This window comes from Rhinopithecus bieti, unplaced genomic scaffold (assembly GCF_001698545.2).
Source record: "Rhinopithecus bieti isolate Rb0 unplaced genomic scaffold, ASM169854v2 scaffold_11966, whole genome shotgun sequence".
In the NCBI taxonomy this organism is placed as follows: Eukaryota; Metazoa; Chordata; class Mammalia; order Primates; family Cercopithecidae; genus Rhinopithecus; species Rhinopithecus bieti.
The window spans coordinates 1,787,763-1,802,142 of record NW_016807254.1 but is presented as its reverse complement, the minus strand read 5'-3'; the positions used below and the strand labels follow the sequence as shown (position 1 = coordinate 1,802,142).

Below are 14,380 nucleotides of genomic sequence, written 5' to 3'. Positions count from 1 at the left end.
ATAAGCTGATATTGATACACTAACTAAAGCACACAATTTACATTAGGGTTCATGCTTTGTAAAATTTTGTGGGTTTTAACAAATGTGTGACATCACACATCTACCATTACAGTATCAATAGAGAATAATTTCACTGCCCTAAATATCTCAAGCTCCACCTATGTATCCCTTCTCTCCCACCCCACCACCACTGGAACTCTGATCTTTTTATTGCTTCTATTGCTTTGCCTTTTTCAGAATGTCATATAGTTGGAATCACACAGTGTATAGACTGGCTTTTTTCACTTAGTAATAAGCATTCAATATTCCTCCTTGTCTTCTTATGGTTTGATAGTTTTATGAGGCTGAATAATATTCCATTTTATGGATGTACAACAGTTTGCTTATTTATTCCCCTGCTGAAGGACATCTTGGTTGTTTCCAGTTTGGGGCAATTATGAATATAACTGTTATAAACATTTGTGTGCAGTTTTCTGTGTGGACGTAAGTTTTCCATTCATTTGGGTAAATACCTATGAACTTGATTGCTGAATCATGTGGAAAGAGCATGTTGGCTTTGTAAGAAACTGTTAAACTGTCTTCCAAAGTGGCTGGCAATGAATGACAGTATCTGTTGCTCCACACCCTTGCCAGCATTTGGTGTTATTTAGTGTTTTGGATTTTAGCCACTGTAGTAAGTGGTATTTTATTGTTGTTTTAATTCACAATGCCCTTATGACGCAGTCCACTAAGCATCTTTACATATGCTTTGAGTTTAAAGGGTTCTTTTGTATATTTTGGATATAAATCTTGTATAAGATACCTATATTTTGCAAATATTTTTCTCAGTCTGTGGCTTGGCTTTTTAGCCTTTTATTCTTTTAACAGTATCTTTTGTGGAGCAGTTTTAATTTTAATGACGTCCAACTTCCAGTTTTTCTTTCACGAATTGTGATTTTGGTGCTCTATCTAAAAACTCATTGCCAAACCCAAGATGACTTAGATTTTCTCTTATTTTCCAGAAGTTTTATAGTTTTGTGTTTTACTTTTATGTCTACGATCAGCTTTGAATTAATTTTTGTGAAAGGTTACACTTATCTCTTTGAATGTGAATGTCCCAGGACCATTTGTTAAAAAGTCTATCTCCATTGAATTGTTTTGTTCCTTTGTTGAAGATCAATGGACTACATTTATATGGTTCTATTTCTGGGCTCTCTATTCTGGTCCATTGGTGTGTTTATTCTTTCACCAACACCACAATGCCTTAACTACTAGAGTGGAGCTTTATAGTAAGACCTAAAATTGAGTCGTGTTAGTCCTGACTTTGTTCTTCAGTGTTGTGTTGGCTCTTCTGGTCTTTTGCCTGTCTATATAAATTTTGGAATCAGCTTGTCAATATCCACAAAATAACTTGCTGAGATTTTAAATGGAATTACATTGAACCTATAGATCAATTTGGGAAGAACTGACATATTGAGTTTTCCTATCCATGAACATGGGCTATTTCTCCATTTAGTTTTTTGATTTCTTTCATCAGTTGTAGTTTCCATCATACAGATCTCATATAAATTTCATTAGATTTATACCTAAGTATTTCATTTTTGTGGATGCCAATATAGATGTTATTGTATTTTAAATTTCAAACTCTACTTGTCCATTGCTGCTATATAGGAAAGTGATTGACTTTTGTATATTAACCTTGTTTCTTGTAGCCTTGCTATACTTGCTTATTTTTTTGTTTTTTGAGACAGAGTCTCACTGTGTCACCCAGGCTGGAGTGCAGTGGTGCGATCGCAGCTCACTGCAAGCTCCGCCTCCTGAGTTCACGCCATTCTCCAGCCTCAGCCTCCTGAGTAGCTGGGACTACAGGCACCTACCACTACAGCTGGCTAATTTTTTGTATTTTTAGTAGAGATGGGGTTTCATTGTTAGCCAGGATGGTCTCGATCTCCTGATCTCGTGATCTGCCTGCCTTGGCCTCCCAAAGTGCTGGGATTACAGGCGTGAACCACCACACCTGGCCTATAATTGCTTATTAGTCTAGGAGTTATTCTGACATTTTTTGGACTTTCTACACAGACAATTATGTCATCTGTGAACAAAAAAGAATCTGTACACTTTTTATTCCCTTTCTTCTCTTACTCTATTAGCTAAGACCAATGTAAATAGTGTTGTGTTTTTAATTTCAAATTCCAATTGTTCATTCTTGTTATACAGGAAAGCAGCCTACTCTGTCTTCTTGGTTAGCCTGGTTAAAATTTCATCAAATTTGGCCAGGTGCAGTGGCTCACACCTGTAATTCCAGCACTTTGGGAGGCTGAGGCTGGAGGATCACGAGGTCAGAAGATCGAGACCACAGTGAAATCTTGTCTCTACTAAAAATACAAAACAAAACAAAACAAAAAAAGGTTGCTGGGCATAGTGGTGGGTCCCTGTAGTCCCAGCTACTCGGGAGGCTGAGGCAGGAGAATGGTGTGAACCCGGGAGGCGGAACTTGCAGTGAGCCGAGATTGTCCCTGGGGGCACTCTAGCCTGTGACAGACAAGACTCTTCTCAAAAAAAAAAAAAAAAATTTTTTTTTTCATCAATTATTGATTTTTTTTTTCTTTAAGTCCAGCCTTTTGTGGGGGATTTTCCTGCTGTTCCCCATTTTCAGTTTCATCTTTCTGATATAATTTCTTTTAAGGCATTTATAGAGGGGTTACTTCTCTTTTTAAATTTTTTAAAATAATTTTGTTTTAAATGATACATAAGTGTCCATATTATGGGGGTACAGTATTTCAATACATAACACCTTTTTTTTTTTTTTTTTTTTTTTTTTGAACAGAGTCCACTCTGGTCACCAGGCTGAGTGCGAAATGCCACTTTGCTCACTCAAGCCATACCTCCCTGGGGGTTCAAGCCATTCTCCTGCCTCAGCCTCCTGAGTAGCTAGGACTACAGGTGCCCACTACCACACCCGGCTAACTTTTTTGTAATTTTAGTAGAGACAGGGTTTCACTGTGTTCGCCAGGGTAGTCTCGATCTCCTGACCTCGTGATCCGCCTGCCTCAACCTCCCAAAGTGCTGGGATTACAGGCATGAGCCAACACGCCCGGCCTATAATTACTTTTAAACATAAGAAAAAGTAATGTGGAAACTAAAGTACACATATTTATTTTAAAACATTTATTTTGTCATATTTGCTAATACATTGATAGGGAACAAAGAACTCCTGAATCTACTTAAAAGAATCTTAATCTCAAATGAAGCAAAATATATAAATAATCAGCAAAATTCTTAACTTGTAGAAATGTAGTTTATTTCATGCAAAGCTACATTCTTTCCTATATTTTAACAGCTAATCAAATGAACATTTCAAAAATTTCATTACATCACAATAAATTAAAATACTACAAAGGAACTGCAAGTCAATGAATTTATCAAAACCAAACTGAGCGAACACTATGCATAGATAAGGAAAAAGTTACTAATTTGCTTATAGGTAGCACTTTGCAGCTTTTTCCAAATACACATTTGAAAATGTAGTGAGAATCTACAGAGAAAAAGGTAGTTTAATTTACAACCCAATGATCAGATAATAAAACATTTGTCATTACATATCAGGTAGCAATGGCTGACTAAAGATAAATTTGGCATCATGCACCAAAAATGACCACAGTAACATTTTGAAAAATGATGATCATATGCACATTTGAAAAGATTTTCTATTTCACCTAATCAACTGAATTAGATAAAGGCAAAATAACAAATATTTTATTAATGCAATGCAGAAATTAGGTTTTTGCTATATTAATTATTTGCCTGCATATTGGTATATGTAAAAAATTACTGAAGGGATGTAGGAGTATTTCAAGCTCACACTGGACTACTGAACTTTAGAATACTGTCCTAAGGAAATAGGTCTGGGCAGAACTTATTTGAGATAGATTTTAAAACTATTTAAAAGCAATACTACAATTAGTTACTTACAAAAGCATTTATAAAAATTAAATATCAGAAAGTGAGAACATCAATATTGGAGCTTTGTTGTATCATTCAATGTTACAATTTATAAATACATATTATAGTGATTTAAAACACAGGTCCACATATTTTCTACCTTCTAAAATAAGAAAAATCCTACAACTTGTTTTCAAAATATGAACAAAAACAAATCCATTGGATTGCTTTTAAAAAATAAATACAGTTTCTCCCCTACAACTTGGTATACTAAGTAGGGAAGATACTTGCCAGCATTGTTGAGATACACAGTTCCAAATTAGTTGGCTAATAACATTTATGTCAATATCAACTCTAAATGGTGTTGCACAGTCAGTTTAAATAAATTATTTTACTCTACATATGTCTGGAATAGTAAATCATTCTTTCTACTCTTTTGAACTAGTACAGTAAAATTCTTTCACAAAATAATTTGAGATAAAGATAATCACAAAAGGAAATATTTTCAGTAAAAAAAAAAGTTAATTTTTCCCAAGGAGTGTGTAAAAAACAAACGTCTTTTAGGATATTGATGAGAAGAGAAACATGCCAATATTCTTGCTTTATTAACAGATTTAAAAACTACAGTGAGTCCTCAATTGACCTCAATGGACCAATCTTTTGAAAATAGAAATAAAATTTTAGTTAAACCAGGCTGGGTACGGAAGGAATCAGAGGAGTGGACACGTTCCTCCTGCAGTGGGAAGTAAGACAGAGCAGGACTACGGCCTGCCCTACTGGAGGAAATGGCTCCTAGGGCCTTGTCTCCAGGAGTCAGGAAAGGGGAAAGAAAACTGCCTGGTCTTCCAAGTTTCTGGGCAAAAAGTCACTGAGTTGGAAAGAAGTACCTCATACAGATGGGAATTCATATTTTAGAAGGCCTTCTGTAACCTTCTTCTATTGTTTCAACTCTCATAAGAAAAGTTTTGATGATGTATGTTATTTATTAATTCCTTTTCATAAAAAGATGTCTCAATAATCTAAATAAATCCTAAATTTTGGGGGGAAATCTATTTTATGTAAAATATTACACTGAAAATAATTTATTTACTGATGTGTCCAAGTTAGTGACCTAAAAGATACACTGAGCCAGCATACTTTACATTTGTATTTAGATGTTGCTTAGTTGTCTAGCAAAATCTATTTGACTACTTTAGGTACAATATTGCTATTTCAAGTAGTGGGATTTGTAGTCAGACTGGTTCCTTCTAAGTGTACTACTCATCAAAAACAACTCTGTACACAAAACAGAAGGAAAAACTTTCAGCAGATTAAAAGTCATACTATATAAACATAGGCCTCAGAAAGGAAGAAAGGTATAAAGGAATGAGAGACGACATAAGAAAAGAAAGACAAAATCCTAAATCCACTTACTTCTTAACATTTATAATTTAATACAATCCATTACATTTGATGATTCAAGTATGCTAAGATTTTTCAGGGACATATTTTGTCGCTTAGCGCAAATATACTTGTAATTTTTAGGCATGGTCCACTCAAATCACAAGTAAGAAACTCACCTTACTAAACAGGTGAATTATAATAGGGGGAGTTTATTTTTTCTCTAATATGGTAGTCAGCACACCATCAAGAACCTATTATTGCTATAAAGAATGAGGTTTGTAACTGAATGTAAATTAAATTTCTCCATTAATATGCTCAAATATACTTTTAAAAAAACCACACACATTCCTATGCTAATTTAATTTGGGCATACATCCAGTTTAATTTCAGAACCGATCATCTAATCAAATAGTAGTCCAAAAAAGTCAACTGGCAGAATGTTTTTCTGAATGTCTGGATTGTCAAATTTTCTGATTCTTTATAAAGGGAAAACCCTTGACTCTTTTGATTTAGTTCTTACCATTTTTGTGAAATGAGGGCCTCTTATGCAATGAGATTATTCAAAAGCCTTTGTATTCATTTGGTAAGAGAGCAAGTTTTAATAATTAAACTTATACTTTCTTTTGTTTTTTACAAAAATGCTCTATTGATAACAAGTTATTTATGTTGTAAAAGAAGTTAATTAGTAATTTAGAGGTGATTCATTAAATTAATAGATTATTATTATTTTCTGAAATAGTTATTCTGAATTACTGGCTTACTGAATATTCTTACCTAACAACTATTTAAAGAATAATTTGGAAATTTTTAAACAAATACTTACTATCAAGTAATAAAGTCATCAAAAATTACCAGAAATAATTCTTTAAGAAATGTACTTTGCATGTAAAGTACGTGCATTTAGTAGTCCTATTTTGCAGTAGATGTCATTATATTTCAGTAAGCTTCTCAAATGAGAAAACTTGTACCACTACAGTTTTTTACACAAGGTGGTTTGACAAATATTAACTTGGTTCCCCAGCAATAAACTCAGTCTTTCAGGGTCAAGTCATTGCCTTCTGAACTCAAATTTATCCAACAAAATAACATTTTTATATGATTGTAAATAACATTCTGTAAGACAAATTCTGCTTCAAAAGTTGAATACTCTGAATCACTGAAACAACCAAGTATTATTTTAAATATAACTTGAAAGTCATAAAGGAATCTATACTGTTTGTGAAGTGTATGCATGTATATACTTCAATTATTATAACCATAAAAAATTTAATACTAAAGAAAAGTGATAACATTGCCTTATACATTCCTACCAATTTATCTTAGGGCATTATAAACATTAGTTATAAAAGTAATTGGCTAATTCATTTTCCTTTTCTGCTTCTGTTTCAACAACAGCATTTTAATTTCATTACAAAACCTGAAGAGAAACATTATACTTAAGAAATTATTTCAAAGTAAACCCAAGGACTAAATAAAACAACACTAGTTTCACAGGACTTTTGATGAATTAGTCCAAAAAGCATTTTTGCTTTAGGGACTTGTAAGCTTTTCTGTAATAAGAAGAAACTGGACCCCTTTCTTGGATGACCATTTCCCCCATCCAATACCTTCAAGTATCACTAGGAAAAATAGCACAGTTATAAACTCCAGTACATAAACACCAACTCAACTTCCTCACAATAGCTTTGTAAGGTAGATCAGCTGGTAAATAGCAAGTATCATCTGCATTCTGCAAATGAAGGTGCAAAATGAAGCACTTGAGGCACTGAAGAGCTACGTGATTTGCCCAAGGTATTCAATTAGTCAATCATGAAATTACAAAGAGCATCAAAGTATCTCTGCTCCTGGGTTATTGCTCTCTGGTCACACTTCACATGAAAAGACTGTATGTATGTGTTCTTAAGTGTAGTCTATATGACCTTCAATTCAGAACAAGTCTATCCACTGATAATTATTTTAAAAAGAATCTAATCTCAAAGATCATAAAACCCAAAGATCAAAATTTTCAGATAATGAGGATGATGCCCTATTCCTTTCAATATCTGCATAGAGCTGTGTTTTAAAAAACTTACATGATAATATTCATTAAAAGAAAATAAAATTTTAAATTTATGTCTTGGGGAAAGATTAACTTCAAGTTAGGGGAACCATATAATTCATTTTCAAACTGGGATACTTGAGGGTGAAAGTAATCACTAGTAATAAACAGGATACGAGGTGTTACACTGAGACTGTATTAGGCAAGCTGAAGTATGGTCACCCAATGTAGCATGGATTCAGTAAGAGTCGCAAATATTCTAGGGACATAAGAAAACTCTCTGCAAGCATGCTGCGATCAAACATGTTCACTTTTCAATAAAACACTAATGCTTTAAAATATAATACATAAATTTAGCTTAAACACAAAGGTTAAAACAATCTATTTAGTAAGAATGTTTAACCAACAAGTTATTACACATTTCCATTCTAATATAGTTTGGTTTTCTATAAACCACAATGTATCAGTAATAACAGTAAATTGACTCACTTTTACCTTTGAATAACCAATTTTTTTCTCAAAAGTATGAACAGGTAGCTTTAAATATTAAAGGATTTTGTTGGACTCTTTGACTACTAAAAAGAAAAAAACACTATTTTCCATTAATGCCTAGGATTTATCCTTGAATGGCATGATCAACATTTAAATCAATAGGTTAAATGATAAATGTGAACATAGTTTTCTGAAATGAAAATCTTTTATAAAGCAATACCAGAAGCATAAAAAAATCCAGTTACTACAAAGACTGAAGGAATACTATTATCACCTGATTACAGTACACATGCTAAATACACAGACACACATCAGTTGAAATATAATCTTCATCTTACACATGCAAAAATCCCCACTAGTTTGCAAACAGATTTGAAAAAGCGCTTTTACATTCAGTTATGTCTAGTAAGTAAGCCTTGTTTTAAGACATGAGTTTTATGAATACAGTTATTATTTGAGGTTTCCATTCACTTACATTTCTTTGGGAAATACAGGTTGAATATATTTTTTAGAAGTAACAAAAATGTAAGTCACAATAATCAAACTGTATATAATATTATTTAGTATGACTTATGGCTTCCTTGAATCTTTAAAATAACTCTCCTGAAAAAAAAAATTAATCTGAAACAAACTGAACTGCATGTTCTTAACATATGTTGATCTTTTTAAAAATCCTTCCACTGTAACTGTACTTCTAAGGCAGATGCTTAGGAAATGATACGTAATAAATCTTGTTGGAAAAGGTGATACTCTATTCAATGCACATTAAACTATTATTCCTAAGACGTAATTAATTCTCAGTGTCTTTTTTGTTATCTTGACACTTTTCACTGAGTATAGAGGAAATTCTAGGGTACACAGATGTTCATCAAGACTGAACTGATGTGTTGACCTTGGTTAGTGGCCCCACAAACTTTTTCAGACTTTAAACATCATTAAATATGTCACTGCGAGACATCGAGAGATATCGTCCACCAGGCTGATACCTAAAAAGGGAACATAAAGAAATGATCTGAGGCATCAAAAACAATAAAGGAAGAGAAGAAAACAAGAATACATTAAAAGGGGGTGGCCACATAATTTGTAAGTACTGTAAAATCTAGTCAGTAGCTGAAAGCAGAAACTTACCCTCCAAGTACATTATCCAAAAGGACTTAATTATAAATCAACCAGCAACTGCTTTAGACCCTAGTATATATGCACGACAGAGTGAGAGATGTAAAAAGAAGGGGCGGGGGATGTAAGACACATCTAGGAGATTAATCAATTCAATAACCACTCTCAATTGTTGCATATAAATATAACCTAGGTTTTCACTGCATAGAGGCAATAATGTAGTAAACATTTTTGTGCACATGATATTTTGCTTTTATTTAATTATGTCCTCATAGGATAATGGCTAAAAGTACAGACTCTAGCCAGAATACTGGAATTTGGATGCCTGACTTGCCATTTACAAGTTGTGTGACTCTAGGCAGCTTACTGAGCCTCTCTGGATTTAAATCCAACTGAATTTGCAACCATACAATTACAGTATTTTTGTTAAAGGGCTTAGAATAGTGTCTGGCACCTAGACACTCCTATGCAGCAGATAAACTTCACAAATGGGACAATCAGAAACAGGCATATAAATATTGTTGTGATCCTTTGCTATATATTTCAATTATTCTTTCTTATTTATAATTCCACTAGTATTGTATGAAGATAACAATTTTAGTTATCATTACTGGATGATATACTTTTAAAATATAAAAGCATTAGAAAGTCTAAAAGGTATCAAAAGTTACTTAATACATTTTTTATTAGTAGTAAAATGAACATTTTCCTTTACTTATCACTTGTTTACTTTTACCTTTACTTACTTATTTTCAACCTTGTCAAGTCAATGTATTATTAAAATTGTAGAGGAATGCTAGAGCTAAAATGTCACAACCAGAACTTACCTTCCTGATTCAGATTCAAGAGGATCATCAGTGAATGTTTCTGCATTAAAATCCAAAGGTTCTGCATCTTGGAGAAGTTCTATCCGGTCCCTTTCAGTCCTGTTAGTAGCCCTGGTATATCTGAATGCAGCTGCAAAGGAAGGGGGAAAAACGTCTACTTCCCTACTGTCTATTAATTTATGGGTCACAGTTTATGGAGGTACAGAAAGAAAAATCAAAATTCCAAGGAATCTGAATTTTCATTGTGAAGATAAAGAACATAAGAAAAGATAACTACATGGTTCCTTAAAATCAGATTAAAATTATAAGCAGTATAATAGAATACAGCAAGGAAAAGTTCTCTAGCCTTGTAGTTAGCTAAGAAGCTCTCTAAGCTCAGAAGCAGATACAGTGCAAACATTTCATTAGTGTAACTCAGAATTAACATTTAACTACGGTATCACAATGGTGAAACTGTTCATTAACAAAAGTAGTTTGAGTTGGTTTTACAGTAAACTTCATTTCTTGGCTAGGACTTTAAGGTGTAATCAGCTCAAACTCTGAAAAAAAGGTGTGAGTCTTTTTACCATAAGGCAAGAGTATGGGTAGCACTAGCCAATAGAAAGAGAATGCAAGCCGATCTTTAATTAGAAATTTTCTAGTAGCTATATTAAAAAGTAAAAAGAAACAAGTGAAATTAATTTTAATATATTTAAACACAATATATCCAAAATACTATCATTTCAACATGTTCCAAGTGCTCAATAGCCGCATGTGGCTAATGATTATCATACCAGACAGTAGATAAAGAAAACTAACTTTCCCTTCTCTATGTGGATAGGGATTTCTTTACAAACAAACCAAATTTTCACAATGTTGTTCAGAGGAGTCCAAGTAAATTTACAACAGCTTTAGGATATAGTTCTTTCTGAGAGCTTAATGCAAGCCAATTATATCATATTTACATTTTTGTAAGCTTGGACTTTGTCCTAAATGCAAGTCTCTTCATCTTTTCTGTCACTCATTCAGCAAATTGCAATTGCCCAATACATGCTAGATTCTAATTCATCATCCTATGGCTTTGTGATTCCTCCTCTCAAGCATTCTCCCGTCTTGCCAGATTTTTCCCTTCTGTAAACTTCCTTCCACTCTATGGTAAGCAAGCATCCAAATTCCTTTACAGAATCCTATTTCCCAGTTTTAACTAAAGCTTCAGCCCTTTCCTATTTATTCTACCCTAAAGTCCTTCAAATAAATCCTTTTCTTTTCATCTCCAGGACAACTGCCTTATTTTAGGCCCTAATTATTTCTTGACTGCATTACCAAACAGTCTCTGAAATGGTTTCTATATCTCACTTCCCTAAGAATTATGCTTTATACTGCCATTAAATTCATCTTTCTAAATCAAAAATCTTATCACACTTCTTCCCAGATTGAAACCTTACCTTTAGGTCAAAATCCAAACTTTTTTTTCTTTTGTTTTTGAGATGGAGTCTTGCTCTGTTGCCCAGGTTGGAGTTCAGTGACATGATCTTGGCTCACTACAACTTCCGCCTCCTGGGTTCAAGCAATTCTCCCGTTTCAGCCTCCTGAGTAGCTGGGATTACAGGTGCGTACCACCATGCCCAGCTACTTTTTGTATTTTTAGTAGAGATGGCGTTTCACCATGTTAGCCATGTTGGTCTCGAACTCCTAACCTCAGGTGATCCACCCACCTCGGCCTCACAGGCATGAGCCACAGTGCCCGGCCCCAAATCCAAACACTGGAGAATGACAATATCTGTTCCTCAACTACCTCTGTGGCCCCCTCTCTTATTAGCCTCACCATGCTTAGGCTTCAGTTACAGAGAAAAACATACATTTTCCCAAAGGTTCTCTCATCCCACAATGTCCTGCACTTAGTCTCCCTTCTAATTAAAATACCTTTCACCTGGCTAAGTACTATTCATTCTTAAATACTCAGCTAAACATGTCCTTATTACAGAAATATTTCTTCATTATAAAAACTCTTTCCTAAGATAAGCCCTCTTTTTCCATTCCCCAAGCTGAATTCCTTCTGCATCAGGCATGCATCCTTCCATCAGAGCTGTCATGAGAAATCTACAATATCATATACAGCCTAATTAAAATATTTTTAACATTTCTATTTAGCTCTTTTGTATAGTTTCCATCTCTCCGGTGAAATTCTCTCCTATCTGTTCATGCACATTGTCCAAGCTTTCCATCAGATCATTTAACATACCAATTGGTTATTTTAAAATCACTGCAGTATCTGATAATTTCAATATTTGAGCCACCTCTGGGTCTGGTATATTCACTATTTTATGTTTTGAAAATGGCTCATATTATCTTACTTTCTTGTATATCTCATAATTTTGGGTTAAAAGCCAGACATTATGTGTAAAAGAAGGAAAAGATGGAAAGAAATCATAGTTTTATGCCCAGAACGGGCACACCTCTTCTATTAGATCATCACTGTTGAGGTCTGCACTCAACCTATAGTTGATCTGAGTTTGGATTTGGTTGTTGCTTTAGTTTCCTTAAGTCCCCACAGACTTCCCATTTCTCTAGTAATGAAATCCTATGACTTTGTACTTAGTAGGGCCTCAAATGTCAGACGGTTTCTCTCAGTATTCTTTTTCTACTCTCAGATTTCAGTAGTCCCTGATATGGATATGAAACAGAGGGAGTCTTCTCCATGTTTCTATTCCTCACTCAGTGCGAAACTTGTAGCTGAGTGGGTGAGAGTGCTGTTTTTCTCCTCCATCCTCTGTGTACTGAAGCCTCAGCAATCTTACATCTCTCCCAGAAACAACCTCTTTCTTCTATTCAGCTCAAGGTTCTAGGAAAAACTGGTTTCCTAGCACCTCCTAAATAGCTTCTGCCTCATGTCGGTGTGGGTCAGTGACACAGGAAGGTTTCCAAACCCACCCTGGTGGCAGATGGCTTCTGTCTGGTATCAGTCCCTCACTCAATTATGAGCATCCTGAGGACAAGAAGCATACCTTCTTTGTATTGCTGTATACCTGGGAATATGCCTAACTTTTACAGGTCGGTCAATAAATTATTATAAAAATGATCAAATAACCTACACCAATTAATAGGAAAGAAAAACATCAAGGTAAATAGTAGAAATAAATACCTGCCTAGAACACACCTGGGATAAGTGCTTACATTATTTAGGGTTAGTATACTTAAAACTATTTATTTGATGCCCCAGTTTCTCGTTTCCCGACCAGAGTACATATTTGAGCTTCCCCTTCCTTCTATATACTGAGGAATGTGGGAGAAAAAAAAAAAAGTCACTGCAAATACACATTCATAATTCTACAAAGGCATTTCTGGATGAGTATTCTAACACTCAATCTCTATGCAAGCAAGCACAAGAAAACGATTTCCAAGTCAACTAGAAGATAAACTACTTACAACGGTTGGTATTAACATCTGAGAAGTTTGACTCTTTGGGGTCAGTATGGATATTTCTGTTCCTAGTGGAATCTTCTCTATTGTGTCCATAACGTTCTTTCCATTCCTAGAAAAGAAGCACAAATAAATATATAACAAGAGAACATAATAAGAGAAAATAATCCATTAATATCAAGAGATTACATATGCAATGTAATATAATTTATTTTCATCATAAATTCATTGGTAATCAATATAATTATCCTAGTATCTCTAAAATCATAGGTCAATGTTTTATTTTATGATTTATTGAAGTCACAGTCTCTACAAACTTTAACTTCTACAAATGACAGAGACATTTTTGCTAACTTTGATTGTTATTCATCTATCTAAAATGTAAAACAATATTACTACAAGCTTACTTAGACCATGCAAAAGTTATAAGAATCCATAATGACTAATAGATGTTAACAAAATTTTCTTTCACTCAAATAAACTACAAATATTAGAGAGCTAAAAAGTCAACAGCTAAAGCTGTATACAAACATAATTAGTCTATGACTCACGTGGCATTGTGAGTCATCTTAAATGTAGTAAAACCATATTAACTGGATTCTACTCATTAAATTATTGAATTGAAAGGGACATTAGAAATCACCTAATGCAACTATCCATGCAGTGCAGGGTCTCATTCTAAAACATCCTTGCCAGATGCTTCTTGGCTCTCTGACTAGATAGCATGTAATTTTCTATGTCTGAGAAGCCTATTGCAATTCTGGTAAATAGTGTAATTTAGAAATTCTCATAGAGAAGAAAAATCTATCTCTAGTAACTTCTACTCTTTGGTTCTAGTTCTGCCTTCTAAAATAAAGAAGATACACATATATGAAGATGCACAAAGACAACTATTAGTCTTTACTTTGCCAGTATATACACCTATTTGTTAAAATACGTGGTAATTATAATTAGATTTTACTCAATTTTGCCTTTTCACTTTCTAGGAGGTTAGTTTGCCTCAGAAAATGGAGGCTTAAAGAAAAATTAAGAAAGAATAAAATTAATATAACAGCACCAAAAAAAGAGAAAAAATTTTAAAGCAATCAAAACCACTTTATTTATTTATTTTACATGTTTTTTGAATACAGAGTTATCAATTTTCCTGCAGCTTCCTTTTATTTATTTATTTATTTATTTATTTTTATTATACTTTAAGTTCTAG

At 33.7% G+C, this 14,380-nt stretch overlaps 1 protein-coding gene across 1 annotated transcript in view; it reads right to left on the bottom strand.

Annotated features, from left to right (window-relative positions):
* Positions 1–7,674: 7,674 nt before the first annotated feature.
* The window catches only part of LMBRD2 (LMBR1 domain containing 2), a 62,832-nt gene continuing 56,126 nt past the window's right edge, over positions 7,675–14,380 (bottom strand). The window contains exons 17-19 of the mRNA XM_017880726.1: positions 13,183–13,288; positions 9,778–9,907; positions 7,675–8,820 (exon numbers count right to left, since the gene is read on the bottom strand). Of these exons, the coding sequence (XP_017736215.1) occupies positions 8,760–8,820; positions 9,778–9,907; positions 13,183–13,288 (297 nt within the window). The 3' untranslated portion in view covers positions 7,675–8,759. The remainder of the gene's footprint in view (positions 8,821–9,777; positions 9,908–13,182; positions 13,289–14,380) is intronic.